The sequence below is a fragment of the Hippichthys cyanospilos genome, chromosome 19, assembly GCF_059441005.1.
Source record: "Hippichthys cyanospilos isolate Australia breed blue-spotted pipefish chromosome 19, RoL_Hcya_1.0, whole genome shotgun sequence".
Classification (NCBI taxonomy): domain Eukaryota; kingdom Metazoa; phylum Chordata; class Actinopteri; order Syngnathiformes; family Syngnathidae; genus Hippichthys; species Hippichthys cyanospilos.
The window spans coordinates 8,778,511-8,806,366 of NC_142387.1; the positions used below are offsets into that span (position 1 = coordinate 8,778,511).

At 39.1% G+C, this 27,856-nt stretch overlaps 3 protein-coding genes and 1 non-coding gene across 6 annotated transcripts in view; 2 read left to right on the forward strand and 2 right to left on the reverse strand.

Annotated features, from left to right (window-relative positions):
• The window catches only part of ahrra (aryl hydrocarbon receptor repressor a), a 74,819-nt gene extending 61,138 nt beyond the window's left edge, over positions 1 to 13,681 (reverse strand). The window contains exons 1-3 of one of the 2 annotated variants that reach the window (XM_088401915.1): positions 13,387 to 13,681; positions 13,006 to 13,098; positions 11,752 to 11,933 (exon numbers count right to left, since the gene is read on the reverse strand). In XM_088401915.1, the coding sequence (XP_088258041.1) occupies positions 11,752 to 11,933; positions 13,006 to 13,067 (244 nt within the window). In that variant the 5' untranslated portion in view covers positions 13,068 to 13,098; positions 13,387 to 13,681. Of the gene's footprint in view, positions 1 to 11,751; positions 12,138 to 13,005; positions 13,099 to 13,386 lie in introns of those variants that run through there. The other variant, XM_088401914.1, reaches the window with a different exon arrangement.
• Positions 13,682 to 16,565: 2,884 nt separating this feature from the next.
• anks6 (ankyrin repeat and sterile alpha motif domain containing 6) lies at positions 16,566 to 25,796 on the reverse strand. Of its 2 annotated transcripts, none has more exons than XM_088402047.1 (18): positions 25,235 to 25,796; positions 23,792 to 24,010; positions 23,522 to 23,720; positions 23,308 to 23,458; positions 22,349 to 22,393; positions 22,066 to 22,270; positions 21,724 to 21,830; positions 21,402 to 21,553; positions 20,432 to 20,657; positions 20,305 to 20,354; positions 19,654 to 19,848; positions 19,421 to 19,583; positions 19,127 to 19,341; positions 18,840 to 19,029; positions 18,692 to 18,759; positions 17,814 to 17,930; positions 17,590 to 17,686; positions 16,566 to 16,929 (listed from the first exon to the last, which is right to left on the reverse strand). In XM_088402047.1, the coding sequence occupies exons 1-18, from the start codon at positions 25,564 to 25,566 to the stop codon at positions 16,880 to 16,882; spliced, it is 2,781 nt and encodes a 926-aa protein (XP_088258173.1). In that variant the 5' UTR covers positions 25,567 to 25,796; the 3' UTR covers positions 16,566 to 16,879. The 2 variants fall into 2 exon arrangements, with proteins under 2 accessions (XP_088258173.1, XP_088258172.1); XM_088402046.1 differs by having other exon boundaries at positions 18,840 to 19,032.
• A 392-nt stretch (positions 25,797 to 26,188) lies between these two features.
• rps20 (ribosomal protein S20) lies at positions 26,189 to 27,790 on the forward strand. Its single transcript, XM_088401908.1, has 4 exons — positions 26,189 to 26,336; positions 27,055 to 27,154; positions 27,388 to 27,461; positions 27,571 to 27,790. The coding sequence occupies exons 1-4, from the start codon at positions 26,334 to 26,336 to the stop codon at positions 27,751 to 27,753; spliced, it is 360 nt and encodes a 119-aa protein (XP_088258034.1). The 5' UTR covers positions 26,189 to 26,333; the 3' UTR covers positions 27,754 to 27,790.
• LOC148407808 (small nucleolar RNA U54) lies at positions 27,256 to 27,320 on the forward strand. The gene has a single exon (XR_015863728.1). It is a non-coding gene; the product is annotated as a small nucleolar RNA U54 (small nucleolar RNA).
• Positions 27,791 to 27,856: the final 66 nt, after the last annotated feature.

Consider the following 27,856-nt stretch of genomic DNA (forward strand, 5'->3'; position numbering starts at 1 on the left):
TCGGATTATGACTCGGTATGGGTAGGTATCTTCAAAATGAGGTGACTCGGACTCAAAGGTGAAAAAAAAAATGTGATAGGGACATCCCTAAAATATACAGTAATAGTGGTAATAATAACGATTTTTAAAAAATAAAAAAACAACACGAATACTAAATTTGGCCTCACCTGTATACCGTGAAAATCGTGATCTGCAATATGAGACACTTTACACGACAAAAGGAATGTTTTCACTCGATCTTTTGTGTTTTACCAGATCAAACGCTGAAGAAAGCGGATCTCATCTGGCTGTAGGAAGTTACATCAAGTTGTACCCGGGTCAGATGCCACCTTTGTTTAGCGATCTTTCCAACCGCATGGAAACATATCGATTTACTTTTGAGAACAACAGCAGCATGTCTGCGGATGCACATTGAAGCATTTGTCTACAAACGTAAAATGAAGTGACAAGCAACACAAACAGTCTGTTGCACAATAGGCCCAAGCTGTCAGCAGGAAGATAAAACCTGACACAAATGCTTGTGCCATGTGAGAGCAAACAATTTTTATTGCCAATAACATGCTTGTGTTCCATGTTGGCTCATCGCGAGGCTACAAATTTTCAGAAGCTGTAGCGTTCATGCCAAATGAAAGCAGCGAGGGTCACATATTTTTTTTCCGACCGCCTTGTTGTTCGGCATCGTTATTCTTGTATTTACCATATCGTGCCAGAGCAGCAGTGTCACCAAGTTCATTCATCAGCCACTGTGAATAGGCTCTGCATTCGCTCGGTTTAGCCATCAACAGATCGCATTACTGACACCACTGAGCTTTTTATGCGGGTGGCCATGTTAAATTGGTTGTGCCATAGCTAATAGGCCTCAGGTTTTCACTGGGAGAAAAACTGGGGGCCATTTGAGGATGACGGCCAAAATTTTGCTTCAGAGGAGAGAATCTGTGTCATGACATCAATCACTTTCTTTGTGGTTTGTGTGCACACCATGCAAACAGAAAATGGCATATATTGCAATGTGACAAATTCTAAAAATGATACATTAAAAACTTGCAATTAATGAAATACATTCTCTATGCTTTACTGCATTTGGGCTGCTTGTTTTATTCAATTATGCAAGGACATCCGATAGTCCACGGTTTGACATTACAAAAACTGGAAAGGCTCTCATGCCGCAAAATGAGCATTCAAAGGCATAACCAGTTAACAAATGAGCTTTTGACATGTGGCTTAGAGCAGTTCTTTATTCGGCATGCTGGCATACAGATCAACCAAGTCTGCTTGTTGTGTGGTTGCTTGAATCTAAACTTTGAAAACCAGAAAGTTTTGAAGTGGGGCAAAGTTTTTTTTAGGCCGGCTCGTTATAGAATAAACAACGCAAACACCTGCCTGTTTTTGATGATCGGTTTTGATAGCTTAGATGATCGACAAACCAGAAACGACCAAACCGTGTTGTATTGAAAATGGGTTTGGCTCGTAGCGCATGAACCGCGCAATGCTAAACACGTTCGTGATCTTTGTGCAATTGTAGCGTATTTTTCCCTAGATTTAAAATGAAGTCATTTCAAAATAATGCATACAGAATTCCACTATGCTCCATTATCACAACCACAATGTTCCCTACAGTAGACATAAAAGCTCTACACAACCCTGCTCAAAATGCCAATCATTAGTAATATTTAAAAATGAGACCCAGAGAAATCAAACTTTTAAGAGAATTTTGCATGTATGCACTTCATAACTCCAAAATGCATGTGGGAAAAGGTTTTACGGTCCCATGAAACCAAGATTGAGCTTTTTGAGCAAAGGAGTGGCAGGCAGCTTCATGCTTTGAGGTTAATTTTCTTCAGCTGGAACTGGGGCCATATTCAAGGTAGAGGGAATCATGACATTTTCCAAAAAGCAGTTAGTAGTTGCATTTCCATTACCCTGTGAGTTGTGCAAAAGAAAACTGGTAATGGGAAAACAAAAAGTTTGAAAAAATTCACAAATATTTGTGTGTGTGTGGTTTTCGAGATGTCGAACTAGAAGTACTGTATTTCACAAATTTGTTGCATTTCCACTAGTCATGTGACATCACCTGGGAAGTCACATCACTAGTAGTCCTATCTTTGGATTCATAGCAGCTACAAAACATGAAGTCAAAAAGTAAGTCATTGGAAGTAATTGTTTTGTAAATTTCACCTGGGGTTGTTTTCCCATATTTAAGTCTCAAGTGCTTAAGTTTTTATTTCTCCTTCCTTTGGCTGCCTCTTGGCTAGTTTGACGGGTGGACTCGCTCGCCAGCTGGCTTGCTCGAACCTTGTTCTGCAAGGAGGCCATCGCGCACGCACATGGATACTATATGCTGTGCGCTAGCCATCGCCTCTAAAGCGAAAAGCACAAACAAATAAAAATTGCAAAACTATCGTTTATTTTGTGAAAAACTGTAGTAGCAAAAAAAAAAAAAAAAAAATGCTAGAAAGGAGAAAAATCCAGGATAATCGAAGTGGTAAAGATTTGGTTTTAATTCTAGGTGTGTGCCTACTTCTATTATAATGAGCTTGAATGTGATTGTTTGATTCTGAACACAGCCACAGTGCCAGTTACTGTTTTTCAGAGGGCAGGAGTAAACTACAACTCCTGCCATCATTGGTGCATGGTCGCGCCAATCACGTGTCTTGTAGGAGTGCCCGACTGAAACTCGCAGACGCTGTTAGGTAGATGCAAAGGAAGAGCAGGAAGGAGCAGCACTGCACCCGGAGCTTTATAAATCTCTTACTAGGTTTATTTATTTATTTTTTGCAATAAATTGGAATTTCAAGTGTAAACTGAACACGTTTGGTCAACTACAGGCTTCACTCTAATTAGACTTCTGGGCACCTGCAGGGAAGGGACAGGAAAACAGTACAGTTACTGTATAAGGTTTAATAATTTAAGATTTATGGAAATATGTGTACAGTACTGCAGTAATATTTGTATTCCATTGGGACGGGGGGGGCACGCTACTTTGTGGTTTTTCACTTATCGCGGGGGTCTGGTCCCCATTCGCCGCAAAAAATGAGGGATTACTGTTATTATGTTGTCATTATTGGGTTATCATTTTTGGCGACCGTATGTTTGCGCATGCACCTTTTAATACAGTGCTATGTTTGGGTTAAGTACCGAAATATACCCCAGAATTGAGACTGCGCCTGATGATACGGTGTGCCGTATGGTGCAAAAATATACGGCGTAAGAGGCTGTGCCCACGTGTGCAACCACGTGTGCAATTGTGTTGAACAGGTCGTAAAAAGGTTCGCAATGATTTCATTTCTATCACATAAACGTAGCATTTTAACAGGGGGTGTGTGGTTTCGTCCTAAATGCATCCGTGATCTAATCTCCAGCGCGCTTGTTGCTCTCCTCGTCATCCCCCGTGCGCTCTCCTTGGCCAGGAGGAGCGGAGCGGCGCGCTAGGCGGTAGCCGTGACAGTAATTACACAAGACAGCCTCCAACAATAGTGTTGGGCCAACAAAGGCTTCTGCTCCCTCTGCATGAGTTCTGTTTGTCTATTCACACTCAAACTCAAACACACACTCGACCCGTCTGTTTGCACACACTGCAAACGAACACGCCTCCCGTTGCCGCACGGCTGCCACTAGCTGTTACAGTTGGCGTCTAACGGGGGACCCCCTTGGCACTGGTTGGGGTAATTCACTTATGGCCTTTTGTGATCCCGCAGGGCTTTGTCGGCCCCCCCGAGCCAATGGAGTCCAACTTCACTCAAGCGAGTTCAGTGTCTGTGGCACGAGAGGCCAGGCAGGGACAAAGCAAGTGTCATGCCTTTGATTCAAGCAACTAATGAGTTAACTGCGAGGATCCTAAACGCATACGGCGGCGTCTCTATTCATGCTTCCCGACACATACAAGGGATTAGCATGGCTGGCCCGTTGTGCTGGTTAACAGCTATTGTGCGGCTGATTACCGGGGGAGGCGGCGAACACATATGCGCAAGGGTGGGAGAGTGAGCCGCAACTAACACGCAATTTAGCATGAAATCGTTGCGCGGATAACAAGTAAGTGTTCCAAACAACAAAGGCACTTGAAGAGCCTTTTAATCCCAGATGAGCATGGAAGAAATACCAGCACGAGAACATGAAAAGAAAACTGTCTCGTTACTATTATTATTATTTATAAAGGCCACATTTTTCTACGGCTTGACTCATATTAGGATGTGTGGGCGTACTTAATGTTGTCGTCAGTCATTGGTTCGGTCTTGGAAAATTTAAAACAGGTTCTTTCATGAATCTGTAAAATTAATCAGCAATACCATTTCTTATAATAAATGAATGAATTCATTTCTTTTTAATAAGTCATGCATTTGAGCGCGCATAGGTTTTATACAATACAACACACTTGAGATCCAATATTTTCAGAAATGGCATCGTAATCAGGTGCACATTGTTTAAAGATGTCAAATTGAAGTAGAAGAAAGTTTGACTCATTTTCGGAACTTTTTTGTTTCCCACAACCCGGTGCAAATAAATGCCCCTGTGCAACTTACAAGTCCACACGCCTTAGAACCCGGTGCACCTTAGTGCCCAGCATGTCTTTTAACCAAGTACGCCTTACAATCCAGTATGTCCTATCGATGTTTTAGTCATTAAAAATGCATTTTATAATCCGTTCCATGTCTCAAAAAAATGATAATATTCTGATTTAGAAAACAAAAAACAGTTGTTGGTTTCTTTGTCTGGCCTAATAGGACATTTCAGAAATGTTGTTTAACAACTTCAAATAAACTATCTCTTACATAATCATAAGCGTACGGTAGGAAATAAAATAAAATTCACATTACGCATTATTTCCGGATTTCCACATGATCTGTTATCTTCAAGATAATATTAATAAATCAACCAATTTCAATGCCCGGAGAGAAAATAACTGACCTCAAATGATCAACAAATGATTCCTAGCTAACTGATATAAAACATATTGTTCATATCATATCAATCGCATGAGCTGCATGGATGTTTTCAACTTGGATTTCAACAAAACATTTTGAAAGCAGGTTTTCTTTCAACTAACAGAAAAGCTTCTTTTTTAACTAAATTAATTACACAACACTTTAATCCTGTAAATATATTGCATATTAACTACAATAATTCACAAAAGCTTTTTCTGACCAGGTAGATTAGTAATAGCCTATTGTTTAACATTCGGCCAATTTGCTTCTTTCAAACCAAGCAAATTAACAGTGAAAGTTTTCTTCCAGAGACCATTCCGATATCTCGCGTGAGGTTTGTCAGAACGCTTTAACAGTTCCAGCGGAAATGTATAAAGCATCCATACAGCTACCTTTGTCTGCACAACTTGTAGCACGGAATTACAGACATCGCATGTGGAGGAAAAGAGGAAGGAGAAAAGCCTGAGCGCTGGCATTTAGCCTGATCACGCACTCTTCATGAAGCCCATGAAGACAGAGAGGTGATTTTCTTTCACAGAGGTCAGTGAAACAGAAGCGTAGAAGCCCATAGGCAAAAGAAGGGGAAAATAACAAGATGTTAAAAGTGATGTGGAGACAATGAAGTGACAAGCTCGATTGGTTGGCCCTTTTGAAGATGATCACCAGGCATAAGAGCAAATCTCTGCTTCAACAGCACACCGATTGGGAAGTTCCAAACTATTTTCTGCCCGGATGCTCTTCATCAATACGGACAGAAAGGCCTCCAAATGTTACACCGGAGATAAAATCTCAAAAGGAAAAGGCTGGGAATGAACGGTTTGTTCACCTTGGCATGAACGTGTGAAGCGGTGGTTTTGAAACAGCACTCCGGTCCACTTGGCTGCAAGCGCGTGACATTTGGCATTTCGCTGCTAGGGCTTTAACGCACGTCGGCACACTGAAAAGTGCGATTGGCCGGCGCGGCTAAGAATTCCACAAAACAGTACGTAACATTTCTTCACAGCTTTCCACATTGACGCTTGAGTTCAACTGATTCCTGGTGATTACTTGCTTGTTGCGCTCTGGGTGACTGCCTCCGAGGATCGGGTCAAACAACAGGGCGCAAACGCAAAGGGTAGAGGTTTTGACCTTCGATAGGTTTGAGTGTTCACCTCAGAAAAGATGTGGACAGACGGAACAAATGAGTCAATGAGCTGTGCGGACAAGTACTCAACATCGACCCACCCGCCACATTATGACCACTTGCACAAGCTAATGAGATCCCACACTGAAGAAAAAAATGCTTTTAGAAGCTGTAATACTCACTACTATGAAATTATTTAAAGATGAATGTGGGGAGAATCAATGGTGAACGAATATCACTGAGTGGTGAGGAAAAATGTGTAGAAAAATCTCACTATAACTGATTCAACTGGTGTATAAGAATGATCTAGTTTACCATATTTTTTGGACTATAAGGCACACTAAATTATTAAGCACAATCTTGGAAATTACTTTATATAAGGCGAACTTGCTTTTAAACTGAACCCGGTTATAAGGTGCACTGTCAAAAAAATAAATAAATAAAGGCTTTTAAGTATGCCTTATAATCCAAAACATACGGCACTTTATTTTAAGTGATTCATTTTGTGTTTTTTGCTATTATTGGCTACAAAAAAAAAACTAAGATACTCAGGCCCTCTTGTGGAGAGTTTGCACGTTCTCCCCGAGCCCGTGTGGGTTTTCTCCGGGCAGTCTGCACTCAGCATGCATGGCGGTTGTATTGGACACTCTCAATTGTCCTTAGTTGTGATTGGGTGAGCGAATGGTTTTCATCCCCGATGTGCCCTGCAATTGGCTGGCAACCAGCTCAGGGGTTCGCTCCCCCGCTTACTGCCCGAAGACAGCTGGGATAGACCACTGGCAAACCTGCGACACTAGTTAGGATAAGAAGCTAGAGAAAAACAATGAATGAATGAATGGAAGCTAAGCTACTATTTTACCTTTTACCAGATAATGGTTATCATATTTTTCGAACCATAAGGCATACCAGATAATAAGGCGCGGTCTCAACAAACAGGTTTGTTTTGGGAAATTTTCATATATTGGGTCCACTGGGTTTTAAGACGCACTGGGTGATAAGGTGCATGGGGCTATATATAAGGCGCACCAGGTTATAACGTCCGTCAGGTTATGACCTACACCAGGTTGTAAAGGCACATCAGGTTATGGTGCACATTGTTGCATAGTTTGAGAAATAAACCAGGATAACCAAGTCAAAACTTGATTCCCTCACTTCAATTGTAGACTTAGCCACATTAGAATTGTATTTTTGCCAATTTGTCACCATTCGTAAACAGATGTATATAACCTTATTTTTTGGAACATTGAAAGTAAATAGGAAGGAATTTGAATGGAAAAATTATCAACTAAAAAACGGATACCAATATTTTATGGCACACTTTTTTTTATTTAGAAATCTAAAGGATTTTAATGGTACTTTACAGTGTAAAAAATACTGTACATTGAATTTATGGTGATATGGAGTTTAAGGTTACCACAATTACCACCATTTTCCCTTACTACAGTGGTACATCAATTTTAGAAGAAATTTGACCTGGACCCAAATATATTTCTTAATATTTTTTTTGTGTATTTTTGTTTCAGTTTGAGACAAAATGTAAAATTAAAGGTGCTGTTAAATGCCACAATGAGTCAAATTTGACTCCTTTTTTTTTTTTTTTTACTTCAACTTGACATTGTAGTGCTGTGGAGGGTCACCGAGAGTTTAGTGCATGCAAAGTCCATCGATAATGTGACCTTGTAACAGTTTCCCACTCGTAAGCAAAAACTACACTTAATTATTTCTTTTGTTTTGGATTTGGAGAAGAAGAAAAAAAAATCACTATAAGAAGTATTAACTTGATAGAAGTGGATTCACATCCATTACACTATGGACACATAAAAGCACTAGATTGTTTTCAATGTTTTTTTTGTAACTATTTCCTCAATAGTTACAAAACTTGTCTGCTGTCTGTCGAATGACGTCGTTAATGGCGTGTGCCTGGCGTGAGGCTGTGGTCTCTGTGGCCTTTCTCTTCCTCTTTCAATGCACCTCAGACAATCTCGCATACTAAGTGGCTTGCACAAATTTGTAATGCATTTGCATTTTTAGGCTAACTACTATAACATCGACCGGTATGACAGCTATGATAGACAGTTAGGTCATTAAATGGCGGCTTCCAGACTCACACATTTTTTTATGTACGCGCCTCACTGAGACAGGGATATATTTACACTTCAGGTATTTATTTGATTGGCTTCATCAGGTAGTGTTGACAGATGCACTGATATTTCATAGCTTCAATAAGGAACAAATATAAGTAGTGTTTATATGCTCTTATGTGTCTGAGATCATATTGCATGAAAATGTGTTAAAGATCTACTTGTATGTCATCTATTTTCAACTAGACTCCATGGCCTAGCAATGCATAGGCAAAAGGCAGCTTTAGCGCCACATAAGATAATTTGATTTTTAATTTTTTTAAGCTACAGATTGTAGCTTGACTTGCTAAATTATTACAGGTAAAAATCATCCATAACTGATAGTACCAAAAATACGGTAGGTAATACTGAACTGTGAATTAGCGTTAAATAAACCTCTATGGAGCAGCAGAATGCACAATTGTGTTATTTAGTGGTTATTTGGTTTAACATATGTATCTAGGATTTTAATCTATACAGTACTATATGTACATATCATGCAGGGTGCCGTATATGGCTTACAGAAAAGTCTAGACTCTTGACTGTACCATAAAAATACATATTTCAGACACAATTAAAAAACGTTTCTGGAATTTCACATTTATGCCTGAGGAAAACTGGATTAAAGTCTGTAAAATGTCTACTTTTTATGGCATGGCCAAGATCCTCATCACAAGGCCTGCAGCATTGCAGTCACATCAGAACAACATTGGACCCATATTAGAGTGTCAAGAATCAAAAAGAAAATGTAAGGTGATTGTCGACAAAAACAAGCATGCCACTTTTACTTGATTCACATTGGTATGATTAATCAAAACAACTCTGGTTTTAATATGAAAATAAAATGCAGATACAGGATAGAAAGAAAAAAATAGGCTCCCAAAATATACTGTATATTCAAGGGAAGAAATCAAGACAATTGGGGCAGAAAGACAATGAAGGAGGGATGGTTAATCCTCAGAGTAAATATTTAACAAGCTCAACAATTACAGCGAAGGCCGAGGCCCAACATGGAAGAGGAGGGAATTAAAGTCAACTGACACACACACATATACACACACAAATAGTCTGAACAAACTCCCAATAAAAGCAAGCAACCCCACTTTATGTTAAAAGGTTGAGATTCTGAAGATAAATATACAGTTTTACTTCAGGGACATTTTTGTCTATTCCTTGTAGGGATTTTCAAGCAAGCAAATATTACCACAATCCAAGTGACATTGTTTGCAATCTTTACATCTTGACATCTTTATCAGAGAAAAAATGTGTGCGTAAAGCTTAGTTATTATTATGGGTGGGTGTGTGTGTATATATATATATATATATATATATATATATATATATATATATATATATATATATATATATATATATATATATATATATATATATATATATATATATATATATATATATATATATATATATATATGTGCAAATGCAAACATTTTAACAGTTTGTATCATATCCTCAGTCCAAAGTCTCTGTTTATAAGAGAGCACATAACAACTTAAAGTCCCCCCAGTGGACATAAACCAGAAGTACATGAGCGTCAGGGAAATAAACTTTGATTCTCTCGTCATATTTATGGGAAAACAATAGAGATGAACATCACTATCAGAATACTGTAAATGATGTAGGATGTGATCTGTGTTGAGGCTAGATGCGGGGCATACTTTGCAGATTGATACCAAATCCAAAGGCCTGGGTTCCACTCTAATTATTTTCATTTGTGGAGCATCAAACGACAAGTGAGTCGGTCAACTGCTAAGATTTCTGACAGAAGTGGAGCAACACAATTGAGAGCCCTTGATGAGTGTTCAAAGTGAAGCTCCTAAATGAGTCCACGTTTCCAAATGAAGATGTAATGCACGCGAGTATCTACAAATGGTCGATAACAGCAAAAGTGCACCTGCCGTCGCTTCACCACACCTCTCCACACTTTCACACACTCCACTGAACTGTCATTTTCCGAGCCTTCGCTTTACAACTGTCAACACCTCTCCCCCGAGGCAGCGGTTGTCATCTTTACCTCTGCGTGAGCTCTGATCCGGGAAAGGCACATTTTATTTGTCCGATTAGCACCTGTACTGCAACTTTGCGTGATGGCTAAGCTAAATGAGTAAAACGGGTGTGTGTGGTTTGGATGAAAACTGCACGACTCCTCCTCTGGATTTCAGTGTAATAAGATGATCAACAGGGTGAGAAAAACAAGTGCGGGCCTGAAAATAACATGTAATTCGATCGGGTTACAAAACAACAAAGTAAAGATGGGGTTTTGGGTTGCTGGTAAATCAGAGCTCATCACTTTGCTGTGGATACTTCTGATATAAATCATCCTCGTCTGATCTCCAAATGGTTGCAACTCATAAAGCCACATGGGAAATTAGTAATAATAGTATCAAACAATATTAAGTCTTATATGTTGCATTGCTTATCCCTTTAACCACACACATGGCTGATCAATTCTTCTTTTTATGTCCAATTAATACATTTAAAAATGTTGCCCCTTGACATCACATGTGCTACTGCCTCAGAATGTCACATGACCAAACTCAAAGCCAGGTGAGCTGTAATTCTTTTAGCTGAGCCTTGCGCACATGTGATGTCATATTTAGTCGACAGCAAGTGGCAAAATATGTTTCTAAATGTATTAAATGTAGATGAAAAATGTTATCAAATTAATATAGATAAAATAGTAACTTTTTAATGTTGAAAATAGCTTCATAAGTAAAGTATTCATTTAAAATATGATCCTCTATCTAATAGTTTCTTATATGATAGCATAATCATGGAAAACGAGAAGAAAAGTAACTTTAAAAGTAAAAGTAACTTTAAAGGTAACTAATGTGATACATGAGTATTTTATTCAATCTATTTTTGGATTATTTTGTGTTAATTGCTGGAAACATTGCAGAATATATTAAATATTACTTTAGATAGTTACCAAAAATTAAAAAAAAATATTCTATGAATGTTAAATCACTTGGTCGGCCAAATAAATATTAAAGGAATATTCTAAAGGGATAGTCCTCTTATTTAACCATTTTCAGCAGTAAAAAGTTATGATTTAACCTATGACAATTAAATTATTTTTATGTATTGCTACTACCTTTAAAAACTCATTTTTCCACTTTCTGTCAACTGAAAATGACATCACATGTCTTCAAGGCTCAGGTAACAGCACGAGAATGTCACATGACCAGACTTAAAAAACAGATGAGCAATGATTGGTCGTCACCTGAGCTTCGAGAAGATACAATGTCATTTTCAGTCAGCAAGTGGAAAAATTGTGTTTTTAAAGTTATTAGCTCTGCAATTAGTTACACATATTACCTTTTTATTAGTGTGCTTTTTTAATATATTTTATTTACAGCTAAATAAGTGTACTATCCCTTTAAGGTTTTTAAAATGGATGATTCACTGTAGTGTACTCTACCATTCTGACATATTTTTCCTAAAAAGAAATACGTCAAGGAAAGCTGTGTGGAAATTGCCGTGGTGTATAGATTGTGTGCAGCAATACTTGCTGAACGATCTTAGCCACACACACATGCAAACACTGGCTTGTAAATGTCATCTCCTTTACCTTGGAAGAAACTCTTGACGCGGAGGTAGGAAACTGCAAGGCGCAGCACAGACAGTTTGTCCAGTTTGGAGATGACATCGGGCGGGAACGGCAGCAGGCTGGCCAGCCGGTCCAGCTCGGCGTTGAGCCGGTCCCGGTGCCGCTTGGACGGGTTTGTTTTCTCATTAGCCGACGACGGCTTCCTGGTGAGAAAACACGGGAGTCGGTGAAAGATTTTCAATGAGGTCATGCAGAAAGACTTTTTGGTGACCATCACAACTTGACAGCTTAACTTTTCATAATAAGACATTTTGCCCTGCTGGCTGAGTCCTGATGGTCATTTTTTTCTTGAAATGATCAATTATTGTGAGCACTGCCATGAAATGATGGAACTTTTGAAAAAATATTTGAATTTTTGCTGGTTTTGGCGGAAAATCATGATCATCTTTGCAAATGTCTGCCTTAGAGGTTTTCCTTCAGGCTTCGTCGGTGCACCACACAAAACTGTTTTGTTCTTCCTCCAATGACAGCAAACAGAAAAAAAAATGATTTAAGCACTACAATATAGCTGTCCCAATGGCATGAATTATATATTTGTATTCACTGGGGCTTTTTTTTCCTCCATAAACTCAACAACCCTTCACACAACAGTTATTTTGTGTATTGTGAAGTATTTTACCAGCTCACTGATGCATGCATCTTTTTATGTTTCAGCTCATTGCATTTATGTCAACACTCATGATAAACGACCTAAATTTTTAACCGAACAGCGGAAGTTGATATATGCGTTTGATAAATGAAACTTTAGAGTTTTTTCACTTTGGAAATGAACCGAATTAAATTGATGGCATTATACGCCACTGGGGTTTTTTGCTGAATTATTGAAACGCCTTAAAAATGTGATGACAACTTCTGAAAATTATATGATTTACTGATCTAATATTAATTAAATGAGCAGGCAAGATTTGGGTTGTGGGAGGGGAGTCATTTGCTCTATATGTTATAAAGTGTCAACCATGAAACAACGTAATTGAGACTGCAGTTAAAAAAAAAACAAGTACAGTACTGTACTGTGCAGTCAAATTCAAGAACATGCAAATTACATGCAGGTGAAAAATACAACATTTGTTTGCATTTTATAAACTCAAAATATTATTGTTGCAACGTGTGTAAGACTGGTGCATCACTTAATCTTGCAGCATGATTGCAAACGTGCATCCACTGTGAAATTTCATTTCCGAAAAAAAAAAAAAAAGATAGAATCAGATCCTTAACTGCTTTTGGACGGGCTTTCTCCGCTTCCTGCCCGCGTACATGCAGTCTCCAGGAGGGATCATGATCCTGCGCTCCGTGGAGGTAACAGGTGCGCTGTAGAAGGAGACATACACAAACACACAAACGCACACAGGGGGACTTTTCAACTTTTCACGTGGCTCCCAGTTTGTTTTGTCACTTTTGCAGCAATGACAGAAAAGTTGTGTTCAAACTCTCTCAATCCAAGGTGTCTTATTTAGACACTAGCTGCAGCATTACTGAATACGTGAGGGTACTAACTGGTTCAAAACATAAATTTATGGGCTAAATAAAAGAATCATGTTTATAATCTCAATTAAAAGCATGCATTCAAAATAGTGTAAAGTGCAAAAACGTACTCACCCAGACACGCTGTGGTTGTCAGTTAAGTCCAGTATAGTGTTGCAGTGGAGTCACATTAAGCACAAAAAAAGAGAGATGCGTCCCGGGGAGGGGGTTGCACCCACTCAAAAGTGGCAAGTGATAAATCCACGGGGAATTCAAATCAATCGAAGCAGCGCGCTGATGTTTTCATCAGCTTTGTACTGCTCGCGGCAGATGTTGCCTGATGCTTTATACCCAATTGAGTCGCCTTCACTTCCTCGCCTTTCAGGTGGCGGATTCCACTGAATGACATGTCGAGCTCTTCGCACGCAACTCCGCCTCACAAACAGAGCGCGCACACACATATACACACGCGCGCACACACAAGCGCTCATAAGCATACAAGCTACACGAGGTTTATGGTGCTTTCAGGTGATGTCCGCGTGTTGGAAATATCAGTTAACAATACAGCGCCTGTTGGTTTTCATTCAAAATTATGACATTTACAACCAATAACTTGTATTTGTTGTACAATACTCATATAATGTTTACGTTTGAAACCGCTTTAAAAGAACAGCCTGGTTATTTAACAACTCGATATTTTCTCTGCTATTTCTTTTAGCTAAATTGACGCTGTAAGTATCTACCAACTTTACAAAATATTTTTTTAATTTATATAATATTCTATAGAGCTATGGTATACAAGCGCGGACATAGATCACAATATTTACCTTAAATTTAATTCAATCGAAACATAGTTTAGATTTTAACGAGATTCGCTTGAAGTTGGCATCAGCCCAAACCGACCCCGATGTAGCGCGCACGCGCACACGCATTGTGAAAGCAGAGTGAGGGGAGGGGTCACACGCTAAGGGCAGCCCAGCCTCTAATGTGCACATTCATACAGGGACTGTCTGCGGTCAGCGACGCGAGTTACGAGCCGGAAGATTTTCCTTCCACTGCGAAACTGGCTCCGCTTTAAGAAGAAATTCACTATGCACCAGTACGATGCTTAGCCGAACTGGACTTATGTTGTCGAATTATTTTGATGACTGTCGGTTTTTAAACGTCGACTGGCAGCGCTCCTGGCAGGTTTTAGTAAAATTAGTCAAATGACGAGCGAGGTTACGACGAAAGTTAGATTTTTGCCTTCAAAACAAGAGCGATTTGGAGACATTTTAATCGTCAGTAGCTTTAGTTGTAGAGGAAACGCCATTACCGTCGGTGATAAATAAGTGATTTTTATATTTATGATACCAATAGGTTCCATTTTGCTAACGTTTAATGTTTATACGAGTGCCTGAATATTAAGTGTGCAACATTTACCGGAAATTGAGTCTTTGCCACATTTGAGCATTGACAACAAACGGTTCTTTAAAATAATAAAAAATATATATTTTTACTATTTTACGAAGTTACTCTCAGACATACGTCAGTTTTACTAATCTTTCAACTTGCTTGTGAAGAATTTTAAATGTTTTTTTCTTCTAGTGATGAGTATAACATGGCAATCAATTTTCATTTCTTAACCCTTCATATTCCAGTTTGTTTGCATTATATACATTGAAGGATGACTTTGATGATCTGGTATAATGCATTAAAATAATTATACAAAAAAAATTGTTCAGTCAAGAATGCAAACTAAACATCTGAACAGACATTGTTTTCATGGGTTTCCATTAGCCACAATATACAATTAGACTAACCGCAATGACATATTTCAAGTTGAAAATTACAAAATCAGACAAAAATCCACTGATTGAAAGTTACATTGCATTTATATGGACACATCTTTTTAAAATTTCTTTAAAGTCAATATATCGTGCTATTGAGAGTTCAGTCCTTCCAAATTGAAGAGAATGTTTTTTTATTTGAGTGTACTACACTGCCCTCTGCTGCCCTAATATATATTGCAGGTATGCCCTTACGACTTCATGAGCAATTAATTAAGAGGATGCACCAATTATATTCCAATGAAATTGATTCCACGATGCAATATTGAACAGAGATGAAACATGGGGTGCATGATAGCAGCTGGGTTTCAGGCAATCGCGGCTGCAATGGAGCCTAACACTGTCAGCGGCTTCCATTAAAGCCAAAGGGATGCCTTGGTACCATTCTAAATCCACTGGCATCGCCATCCGAGATGCCATCTCGATTAAGCGAAGGTTCGCACGCAACCGCGTGTGAGCGTGCGGGTGACAATGGATCCACTGAGAGCCACATGCCAGTTGCAATAGTGTGCCTTTCATCGATCAAGACGTCACCGTGGGACTTCAGGGGAAGCGTGGCGAGGTGACTTGACATGTCTGATTCTAATGGACATGAATCATTGATGGGACGGTCACTCTCAAATGACACCTAACATCCACTCATTTCATTTCTGTCACAATTATTTAGGGCAGGGCGGTTCACGGCTAATGATTGCTCAAGGAGACATACAAACCTCACACAGTGGGTGGCTTCAATTTGACAGCGATATATAAAAACAAAGATGTCATTCTTATCTCAAAATCCTATTATTCAAGTTTCAATATGCGGGAGACAGCAAAACATCCCCGGCGGCAACATGACTCCTTGTTGTGAGGAGGGATGTTGACAGCGGAATGATGATGTGAAATGAGCCAACAACTGTTTATGCTAACAATATGCTGCCTTGAAAGAGATGTGTTCACTGGGTGTTAGACACAGCTGCTAATAACCAACTTTCATGGGTGGGTACAAGTGTTGACAGCATGGCGATAGTCACACACACACACAAAGTAGTCAAGGCATTGTCCAAGGTCACACTTACACGTGACCCAAACAATTTTGACGGTGTTTTACAGCCGGGGCAAATGGCAAAATTTTTTTCACCATACATATATTCTATTTATGGAATAGCTTCTGAGTAAATTCAATTGAAGCAGGTTAGAGTTTGAATCGCGCAGTAAATCAATTCGTCATGTTAAAAATGGAAGATTTGAATATTAGTAAAATTAAGAAATTGAGATTTTGCAGTTTTTTACAGAAAATGTAATGAAATACAATATAATAATCATTAATAATCATTATCATTAATAATGATTAGTATTGTAATCACCAGAATGACTGAAGAAAATCTAAATGTTATTTTTTGGTCATTATCATCCAGCATTGGTTTAAACATGAGGCCATCTGGAAACTGTTACTCATATTTTGACTCTAAATCTAAAAAAAAAATAATCATAATAATAATGTCAACATTAAAACAATTTATTTATTTCACAATTGAACTGTCTGTAAACAAGTCATTTGTAAGACATAAAATACTGATACAGGCAACCCAAAACATCTGTTTTTGATACTCCCTTTGTTTTCCTTATGATTGCACATTTTAGTCACAGTCTTACAATCGATCAATTTAGTACCTTTTGTGTTTCACATTACCTTAGTCACTCCCCCTTTTAGTTGGTGCTGTAATACTGTCCTTTATAAATGATCAGCTCTACTTAAATTGGTTCGGGTCACCAGCATTTGAGTAATATTTTCAAGATTTCTGTCCATTTCAGAGTTACCTCTTACTGGAGGAACGAACCTGGTGTCTCATCCAGTTAGTTGGAGCTGAAATGGAAAAAAGGGGGTAAAAACAGTGATTACTAAGTCATATCCAGGTCATTTTTCCCCATCTGTTAGGTAAATTAATTGGCAGAACATTAGGAAGAAATTCCACTATTTTTTTTAACCAGTACCAGTAAGAGCATTCAAAATGTTTTCCTGTTTTTTACTTTCCAATTGTAAAGTTTAAAATTGATACCAGTATCGGCCAACTTTGAGAGTACCCTCGAAATAAGCCAGGTATCGACTTGATACCAGGTATTGCTCCTCGTCCGTCCCTAAAGGATACTACAGTGTGACCTGGAGTCAACCCTATTAAGGTTTACTGTGCTGTAAATGCCTAGAAGTGCCACAAGGTGGCAGCAAAGGATTACATGTGTCTAACTGAAGCTCCTCAACTCACTTCAACAGTTCCTTGACATCAAGATAGCTTCAAACCGTATTCTTATTTATTTTGGCAGAACAAAAAAAGAGTAAAACTGCAAATAGGTGAGTTTTTAGTGAGTAATGAAGTATACGTTAAAAAAAAGAATTTATGAAGGGCGGAAATTTGTAAATCCGAAAAGGTTCACTGAATTAAAGTCATAATTACAGTAAATATTTGCTGTGATTTTGGTAAGAAAATAAAAATCCCTAAAATGATGAAAACGTGAATGAAAAGCTCACAGCGTGGCTCTCCGGGTGGTCTCGGGTTACTGGCACTGCTGCCGAAGGATGACTGGAAGTTGTGTATGGTTTCTTGAAGGATCTGCCTTTCTCGACCCTGAACAAGGCAATGATGCATAACTTATTTCATGTTTAAAAAAAAAATAAACTTTGTTATTAGAGGAAATGATGTTGGGTTTGACTGTGGGTGATTTATTGGTAATTAGTTTTTTCATCTCTTATACCTTTCCTGCATTGAGTTCTGATATGGCTGCCAAGATTTGTTGTCTCGGACCATCTGTTTTAATGCCAAGCTCTCTCAGGTCTCCATCTGTGAGAGTTAGAAAAGCTTCCATATCCACCTAATGAATGACAACAATAACAAAAAAATCCTCAGTTTGTAATACAAGCATATCTGCTACTATGACCATTTACAAACAGCAATTTAAAGTAATATCAAAATACTTTAGCTATTTCCCGCAGTTAAGAAGTTCATATTTTTTTATAATTAGTTCAATAGCTAAATTACTTTGAATGAAAACTGAATGGCGCTTGCTGTCGATTGAAAATGATATCACATGCAGTCAGGCTCAGGTAACAACCAATCACGACTCAGCTTGTGAACATCACATGAGCAAAGCCTGAAAACAGGTGAACTATGATTGGTCATTACACTGAGCTCTGAGCATGTGATGTCATTTTCAGTCAAATGTTGACCATTATGCATAATATACAGTATGTTGCATTACAGTATGTACAGTATGTACTATGTTGTTTTTTTAATACAAACTATGACTTTAGGATGAGTGTAAAGTAGTGACATCCAGGTCAATTGTTTGCAAAATTTCCTTGCACTGATTACCTAATCATTGCTTTTAAAAATTAAGATTTGCTTTGCTTTGAAAAGTCTACAAAATTAACAAATTTATGATATATATTGAAGGATACAAAGTTATGGAATGGATTTATGTGTAACAAATAATCACATTAGTGTTACTTGTATAGAATTTCTGTAAACGGTCCATAAAGATCAAACGTTTTTGAAAACTTCTTAAATATCATCCAATAAGGTAAAAAAAAGTATCCCTTCATGTAGAAGAAATATAAGAATTTGAATTAGTACCTCCTGTTCCTCAAATATGGGCTGATATTTTTCCAATGACAGTTTCTTTAAGATGCCTGACAATTCATCTGAAAAATACAAAAGGCCACAAAAGGGAATACTCAGTTCATTTCACGCTTTCACATCATTGACCCAAGAGTTTCCATACCGTCATCTGTAATGGTTCCACTGCTGGAGCCCCCGCTACTTTTGGAACGAGGATGGGAAGAAGCTGAGGACAAGGAGTCTCCTGGCCCAACGGGAAGCTTCAGTGTCGGGGAGGGAGACGGCGTCAGTGTCGGCGATGTGCTCTTCGAGGTGGATGAATTCCCAGACTGAGGTCTCTTCTTCAAATCCATCTTCTAAACAAAATGTAGAACGCTTTATTTGTTTATGATGCACATTCTGTGTCCTACCGTTCAACCAAATAATTATACAATTAAAAAACATGCTGACTCGTCGTGAGGCCACATCAGAGGAGACCGGATTGGGGTGGGAGTGGGTGTCAGGGAGGCTGATATCTGGTATTGGCATGCTGGCGGTGGCGGTGGGAGGTGGACTTAAAGTTTGACTGTGCTGTTTCTCGGGAGGTTGAGTTTTAACATCAACCAGGCCAGCAGCCTTCTTCCGTTGGGCCGCTATCTGAGCGAGAACACCGTCTGCACTGCCCCCTAGTGGACAAATCCAAAAAACAGTACTCCAGATAGAGGTCGAATATGTGTTGTTAGGTATTTCTGTGTCCATGTGAACCTGAGCGATTGTGGGTGTCCCGATTGAGCCCCGCCACGCCATTGGAGCCCCCAGAAGAGTGAGGTGAGTGGTAGTGTCCAGAATTGGAAGGCGATGAAGACGAGGGCCCCTTGGGAATGCCAGGAAACTTCATGGACCTGCTCACCACTCGACTGATAGATGTCTGGGTAAATAAAGAAGAAATTAACATGAGATAAGATCGTCACATGCATTTGTGACACGCAAGCACCCACAATATCAGAGTTTCCGCTGCTGTTTAATTTCCTCTGTGGAGGCATCGGAAGCCGGGGCGCTTCACTTTTTCCCTCCTTGAGGAGTTGGGAGCGGTCCGAGTTCCACGGTTCGAAGTTGGATGGAGGCAGAAAAGGTGGGATCACGGCCTTCAACTTTTCATTCGGTAGCCTAGTAAAGGGAGCGCCACTTCGAAGCTGAGGCAAAAAAACAGAACAGCAGGAACGCTGACAAAGACGACCTCTGCCAAGGCTTGCAAAAATGATCAACAAACCACAATGTTGGATGATCTTAAAGGGGATTGTTTACATGGTCAGGTATCATATTGTTAAACCAGATTTAATCTGGATCTCCTACAAATTGTACAATTGGAACTTTTTAATGTATTTATTCAGTCAAATCATAACATATCCAACATCATTTGTTGTGTGCAATAAATGAACTTTAGTTTCAAAAAGAAATTGTTCTTAGATGGATTTAAAGGAAAAGCTAACCCTCAACTTTCTTCACAATATAGTCTATGCGTCCCCACTAGTATAAACACAACATTCTGATAAATATTGCATTTGTGAAATATGAATTCTGCAGCAAAATGCAACAGTTTTTATGCATCAATTCCATTATTATAATTTCCTTAAAAGAAATATTCCTACCATTGTAGTAATAAGCATGTCCTCTTTTTCCGATGATGTCCTGCAAATACCTGGAAATTGAAGCAAAATCACATTTTACACAAAGCAAGTACTTTTTTTTATGTATTTATACATTTATTTTGCTTACCTGTGTCTTTGCTTTTGACTGCCCAGACAGCACTAATGTCACTACTAGCGGGTGCAAGAACATTGTTAGCGGTAGTAGCAGTTTTGACTTCAGCCTTCATGGTGGCGTCCAGGGACGTCTCCACATCATCAGGGAATGGAGCCAGTCGATTGGACAAAAGGCCGTGCCTCAAGGTGTGCGTGAGCTTCAGCCGCCGGAACCGATTGGACATCCTACTCCACCAGGACTGGAGATGAGCACCATCACCAGTACAAAAAAGTAACCCTTGTGTCGCATGTAACAACTCATTACCAACATCAAAATAACTTTGTTGTCCCGAACTTGACTTCAGTTTATAATTGAACTTGAATTATGCAAAAAGAAGAAGGGAAAAAAAATGACGTAATGCTTTTGCCAGTGTGCAATGGCGGCTCCAGTGTTAGCGGCTGACAGCGCTAGCAGAAGCAAGAAGCATTAGATGCTAGCAATGTTAGCGGTGAGCAGCACTCAACAGTCCATAAAGGCTATTGAGAGTCATCTGATGACTTTTCAATTTTATAGACAAGAGTGCTGTGCCATCTACGTTAAACTTATTAAACCTTAAAACTACCGTTGTAGTCATATCGCTAGCTGCAATTTATTCAGCAAATCCAGATGATAGATCATTCTGGCTTGTCTGTAAAAAAATGTGTTACTGATGACATCTGTAAAACACTTACATATCATTTTAAGGCAAACAATGTTTTGCGAAAGACTCACTCAAGTTGCTTCATGTTCCAACTATTTTGGTCTTAATTTGAAAAGAAAGCTGAAGATGAAGACATGTTCTTATCGAAGCATTTAAAAACCATTAGTATTTACTGATACCAGCAGAAACCCTGTTAAATTTGCACTTACTCACTCACTCCTAAAGTGCCTTCACGTAACCCCCAAGGGTACGCTTATTTGAAAAACACTATTAGTGAAATTAAAAGCAATGAAAAAACCCCACCTTGAGGCTTCCTTTGTCATCAGGTGGCACAGGAGCATTGTTGAGCGTATGCCTGCCTTTGGAATGAGCCAACGATGTCCTGCCACGGTGTTTGGACCTCTCCTTGTCCACTTGCATACAAACCGATGCTAACAGGCGCACCAGCTCAGTGTCTAATGAAATTAAAAAAAAAAGACCAGTATTCTGTAATTTGTGTGCCCACTCAAAAGTAAAAAAATATAGTAATTTCCTTAAAAACAATGGAAAAACATCATTGATAAATCAAATTAAATGTTTTGTGATTTGTACGATAAGTATGATAAATTTATAGGATTATGGCTACCTGGATCATTCAGTAGCATGACCAGATCAAAAGCTGTGTATCCATTCTTTGCTCGAAGGTTCACATCAGCCCCTTGACTCAGTAGGTACTTGACAACATCTTTATTTCTGACAAAAAAAAAACATATTCAAGCATGAACTTAAAAAGCCATGACTCCACCATCATCAAGAAAAATAGTTTCCATAATGATATTATCTCATTCCCTGCCAATCAAAACTATAAACGTCAAAAAAATCTAGTTCAACTTGGATGGGCAGAGAATGAGTTAAAGATAATGATGAGCATGACATCATCACTCATTCAACGTTCATTATTGTAATTTTTTTCGCAGCTCGTGCTTACCCGTGATATGTGGCCTGCATCAAGGCCGTCCACCCATGGACTCCATCTTGTTTGTCGATCTCAGCCTTCTTGTCCACCATCAGTTGCACTACTTCCAACTGCCCGCTCACTGCCGCCATCATCAGCGGCGACGCTCCTTCCTGATTGGAGGAATTCACCTGAGTGGGATCCTCATCCAATATTTCTTTGACTAGCTGAGAATTTCCTAAGCAGAAACAAAGAAAAAACATCTTAGAAACAACCAGGAATGTTATGTTTGGAAAAGGTAACCATGTAAACAAACCCAGTTTGAGGGCGCTGAATACATCTGGTCTTCGTCTTTCATCATCTGGGAAGAAATGATTGGAATAGTTTCAAATTTTTTTGGATTTCATTATTTTTTTTCATAATCTTTACAATATGCCATCTCATCATACCAATATATAAGGACAAATAAAGTCATCTATAGTATACATTGTTTCCATAAAAAAAAATAAAAAAAAACAAAGTAGTTCTGAACGAGTATATGGTAATTAACCTATCAGTTGCTATTTCTCTATAACACAGACCTTTTTTAAACCTTACATAAAAAATATGTGAATTTTACCATATTTTCGGGATGATTTCTTTTTTTAAGAAAAGCAACACAAAAAAGAAAAGCAATACATTTTATGTTAATATTGGGGTTATCGAGTAATTTTAGGTATTTTTTTGTAAACTGAAATGTTGTTATTTTTAATCAATATTATATCAAGTACAACTTATACTGATATTGATCAGTTGTCTATATTTTAATATAGCTAGCAAAGCCCAAGAAATTAACCCTTATACATCCAGTATTTTTAATATAGCCCAGTATTTATATCTACAGCCCAAGAAATTAACCCTTGTACATCCAGTATTTTGATCATGTTTTTAGTCTTTTTTTTTTCATCATTCTTTCAGTATTTTAGCCAAGGGACGCCACACTCATGGTAGAGTAATAACTCAGTGGTCATGCCATGCTGAACTTTGACCTGTTCTCACCATCTGGGTGAAATTTCAGCTCCCTGTTGTTTTCTTACAATGCTTTCCCATTGATGTGAAATGCCTTTGATGTAAAGATAAAATGATAAATGGAGAAAATACTGCATAGGCTTGCTAGTGCCCATCCCAGCCATTTTGGTAGAACTATGACATGGAAATAAGCGAAGCTTTTTCAAACCTAACCATATCAGTACAGTATAATGCAAGGGAAAAAAAAGAAACAGACAGAAATCATACCAGTCTGCGGTCGTACTGTAGTGATAGAATCCAGGTATGCCTTAATCTCTCTCTGTTTTAGCTGCATAGCGAGTTCAAATGCTGTCTTGGACAACACATTAACTTGGTCTGGATCGGCACCACGCTCCACCAGCTGCTGCGCCACAGCCACCTAGCAAAGGACAAAACATTTTTGGGCACTGTCTCCCAAAACACATAGACGTCAAGGCACAACCTTGCCACTGAGTGTAGCCACCATCAGGGGACCCCAGCCGGTGATCTTCTGGGTGAAACGGACATCGGCGCCCCACTCCAACAGCAGACGAACTGTGGCTTCGTGGCCGTGCTGAGACGCCACCATCAGGGCTGTAACGTCCATGAAATCTCGCACGCCGCCCCCTGCGTAACCTTCACCCACTCCAAAACCAACCGCGCTGTGGAAAGGATGAACATGTAACCACAGACTTTTGATTCTCGAACTTTTTGTGAGTTGTGTGCAAGAAACCTGCAGCTGTTGTTGTTGTTTCCGTTGGAGACGGCCTCCGCCGCCGCGGCCAGGTGATCAAAGTCGTCCACGAAGGCGTCGTTCTCCAAGAGAAGCTTCACAACATGCGTGTGCCCACCACGCGCCGCCATCGTCAAGACACTTGCACCCAGCCTGTTTCGTCCGTTAATGTCTGCCCCATTCTCCAATAGGATGTGAGCGACGGTCAAATGACCAAATCTGAACATGCAAAGACACTTTTTTCACAAAATTCAAATCACTTAAAACAAGTTATACTAACAAGGTGCTTTTGCCCAATGTAATTCAAAATCTGCAAAAACAAATAAGTCAGCTCTTTTCGTATTATTTGCCAGTATTAGAAGTATGAGCGTAACTATATTATGTCTGCCATCTTGTGGTGAGTGGTGATATTACAATGTCAAACTACCACAAATTCAGTGTTCCCACTTTTTCGCTTTATGTTTTTTCCCAAAAAGTAATCACACAGTAATCAAAATCTACATAGGGATCACATTTTTTTTTCTTTTGTTCCCTGTTTTTTTAAGATTGTTTCATTAGTTAAAAAATATATATTTTTGTGTTGCCTGACTTGGAAGGAGGGAAATTATTAATAAAAAAATAGCGTTAAACTGATAATACATATCAATAGAGATGAAAATCCATATAAGATGTTTACATTTTTACACTTTTTTTCTTGCTAATTGAATTAAAAAATAGCACCACCTAAATATCTTTTCAATAGGCAAATAGTTTAAGATTTTGTGGTTGTCAGAGACCCTGCACTGAACAGCATCTAAATTTTATAGCTACAATCAGAGCTAAAAGAGGAGCAATCTGCTGTAAGCTCACAATTTGTAAGTAATCACTTTGGAATCATTCATGCTATATTTTCACATTTTGTACTTTGACTCTAAGACAAAGTGGAGGACTCCTTTTGCTTGTACAAACATATATATCACCACTATGTCATGAAAAGATGTGAAATTACACGATTAGTAGCTTTTAGGATTTACGCAAAAGCTCTACAGCATGTAAAACAAACTTAGTAGCAGCAAATTTCATTTTGAGGATATATTCCGCAGGCCGCTTAAAATGAACAAAGGGTTGATAATAGCCCCTGGGCTGTGTAATGGATCCCCCCTTATCAAGTGGTATCAAAAGAAAGACTGAATTACACTTTTGAACAGAGGACTTCCTTACATATATTTGACCAGACATTTTCATTTAATCTTGTAAAGTTGTTAGTTTTAAACACATTAATTTTAATTAACGTTTCTTACTACACATTTTACTGTTGGTCTTTATGGGGGTAGGTGAAGAGCCAAGCATCTCTTTTTATGTTTGAACTTGGGGCAAAAGTAATGTATAACGAGTGTGGTCCTAAGTTTTGTCAACGAAATATTATCAACGATTATTTTGAATGTGGGATTCCTTGATTCAGACCTGGCTGCCTGCATGAGGGGTGTCCACCCATAATTGTTGCGACTGTCCACCGAGGCTCCCTTTCGAAGCAAAAATCGGACCAAATTCTCATGCCCGCTGGCCGATGCAAACTGCAGGCCGGTGTTCCCCTCCTCGTCGGTGCAGTCCACCGGTACAAGAGACAACAACAAATCAGCCGTGTTGCACTCGGATCCCGCATCCGAGCGTAGTCTGCTCTGCCTCCCGGAGTCTTTCGATGCTCCGGGCTCCAGGATCCCCCGAGCCGTTTCGTAGTCCCCCTCATCGCAGGCACGGAGGAGAAGCAGCGAGTTTGCGGGGACGCCGAAGTTCATGTCCGCCTTCTTTGGTGTTCCGCTCCCATTCAACTTTTAAGTAATCGGCAAGAAGAGATTGTATCTTTTCTTCTGTCACTCGGCCTGCGTGGCGACGTCATGATACGCAGGATTCTATTGAGATGGAAAAGCAACAAACTCGGTCAATTCATCTGCATGCCATGCAATCGAGATAGCCCAGCGTTCTTGTTTTAAGAAAACTTGTAACACGGGTTTAACACTGCCCCGTTACTTGTTCAAGAATTACCTCATTTGCATCAGTTACTTAGAGACGACTTCCGGTATCATTTCAAAAGAAAATATTCGTGTTGCAAGTTCATAATATTGTTCATAATAATATCGTTCACGATATTGTGTTTTTAAGCAGAATCAAATGTATTCTTTATTTCCGTAAGTACATTTGTCACCATTAGACGAGTAACGAGAGTTGGCGCAACTAAGTTTAATGTAATCCGCTTGTAAAATCAAAGTTGTACGAATCATCCGAAAAAAAGCACTTTTTTAAAGATTAAAAACAACAACAAAAACCCACTAGTAGTAAGTTGCTCAACACATGCGCCCCCACTTTTCACCACTTGGTGTCGCTGTCACAAATTATTGAGACACAAAGAAGAATCGAGAAGAACCCGGATGAACACTACATATACAAGCTACCACCCTTAACTCACCCTCTTTCTTGAAAAGCTAACCACGTTGTTAGTACTTTTCCTGGCTCACCGCTGTTCGTTTGATTTTTCTTCCGAATAAGTCGGTCAGGAATTTTCACAATGGTATGCATACAGCTTGAATATCCCGTTAGTGCTTTCGTGAAGATTACATATTCAATTGCTAGTGATTTTAATGGTAGTATGGTATTATTACTTTTAACCGAGTTGGCCGATAGCTAACCGTGCTAACTCTCGTACCGTTTGCGCCATGAAAACTCACGGCCACTAGCAGAATATTAATACAATGGCTATTAACATACTTTATCTCAGCATTTTATCGACCTGTAATCACGGCCATTGAAGTCACACTGGAGAAGTGATTTTTACATGTATCTCGATTTAATAGCAGCTGAGCGTATGAATGTAGCTACGAATAATCGTTTGCTTCAAGTCATAATGGGTGAAGCTTTCAGTTTACATACATAATTGTGCATACAACACATACTGTTGAAAATATGAAACTATTTTAAAAAATGCGTTTATTACTGCAAGCCTCGTCACAATTTATTATTAGGGTGTTGCTAAAACTAGATGTTCGCTGAACACTTTTTATTATTGCCTAAAATGGGCCACTATTGTCCAAATAGAGATCCTACACTAAATAGTTCCTTCCCCCTAAGTTACCATCAGATGGTGCATTATCTGTTGCGTTAGCTATGAAGCTAACATAGCTTCTGAAAGAAGCGTTGTTTCAGAATACGTAATATTTGTGAACTCAAACCAAATTGTCATGCTAAAAGAATTCAGTGCATTATTGACTTGTTTCTGAATTTCCATGCAGGCTTTCAAGGACTCTGGGAAGGCACCTGTTGAGACCGAGGTTAAAATTCACCGCATTCGTATCACACTCACCAGCCGGAATGTCAAGTCTCTGGAGAAAGGTAATTAAACAAACCTTGGTATCAATATTTGTCACTATACAATGAAAAAAAAAAAGTACACCTTGTGTTTTGACAAAAATTCACATTGTGAATGTGACAGCTTGCGATGAAGATCCAAATCTTTCTGATAACATTGATGTATCGAATACGCTATTCTGAGCAATTATCTATAATTAGCATGTCTCAAGGATGTTGACTACATGGTTGTAACAGTTATGTTTTCTCCTCTTTAGTCTGTGCCGACTTGATCCGTGGTGCGAAGGAGAAGAACCTGAAGGTGAAGGGACCAGTCCGCATGCCAACCAAGGTACTTGCAGTCTCAATGTCGTTTCTGACTGGACATTCACTAGCCATGACTTTTGAGTACACCTGAAAGCGAATGTTGGGGTGTACTTAAATTCTCCCATCCTCTCCAGACCCTGCGCATCACCACCAGGAAGACCCCCTGTGGCGAAGGCTCCAAAACTTGGGATCGCTTCCAGATGCGGATCCACAAACGCCTGATTGATCTGCACAGTCCATCTGAAATCGTTAAACAGATCACCTCCATCAGCATCGAGCCTGGTGTTGAGGTTGAAGTCACCATTGCTGATGCATAAATATGCACAGATGCAATAAAAAAATAAGACAGTGAAACTGACTAGCCATTTATTTATTATCTGTGGGGGCGGGGTCATTACGATAGACTAATATTCATAATGA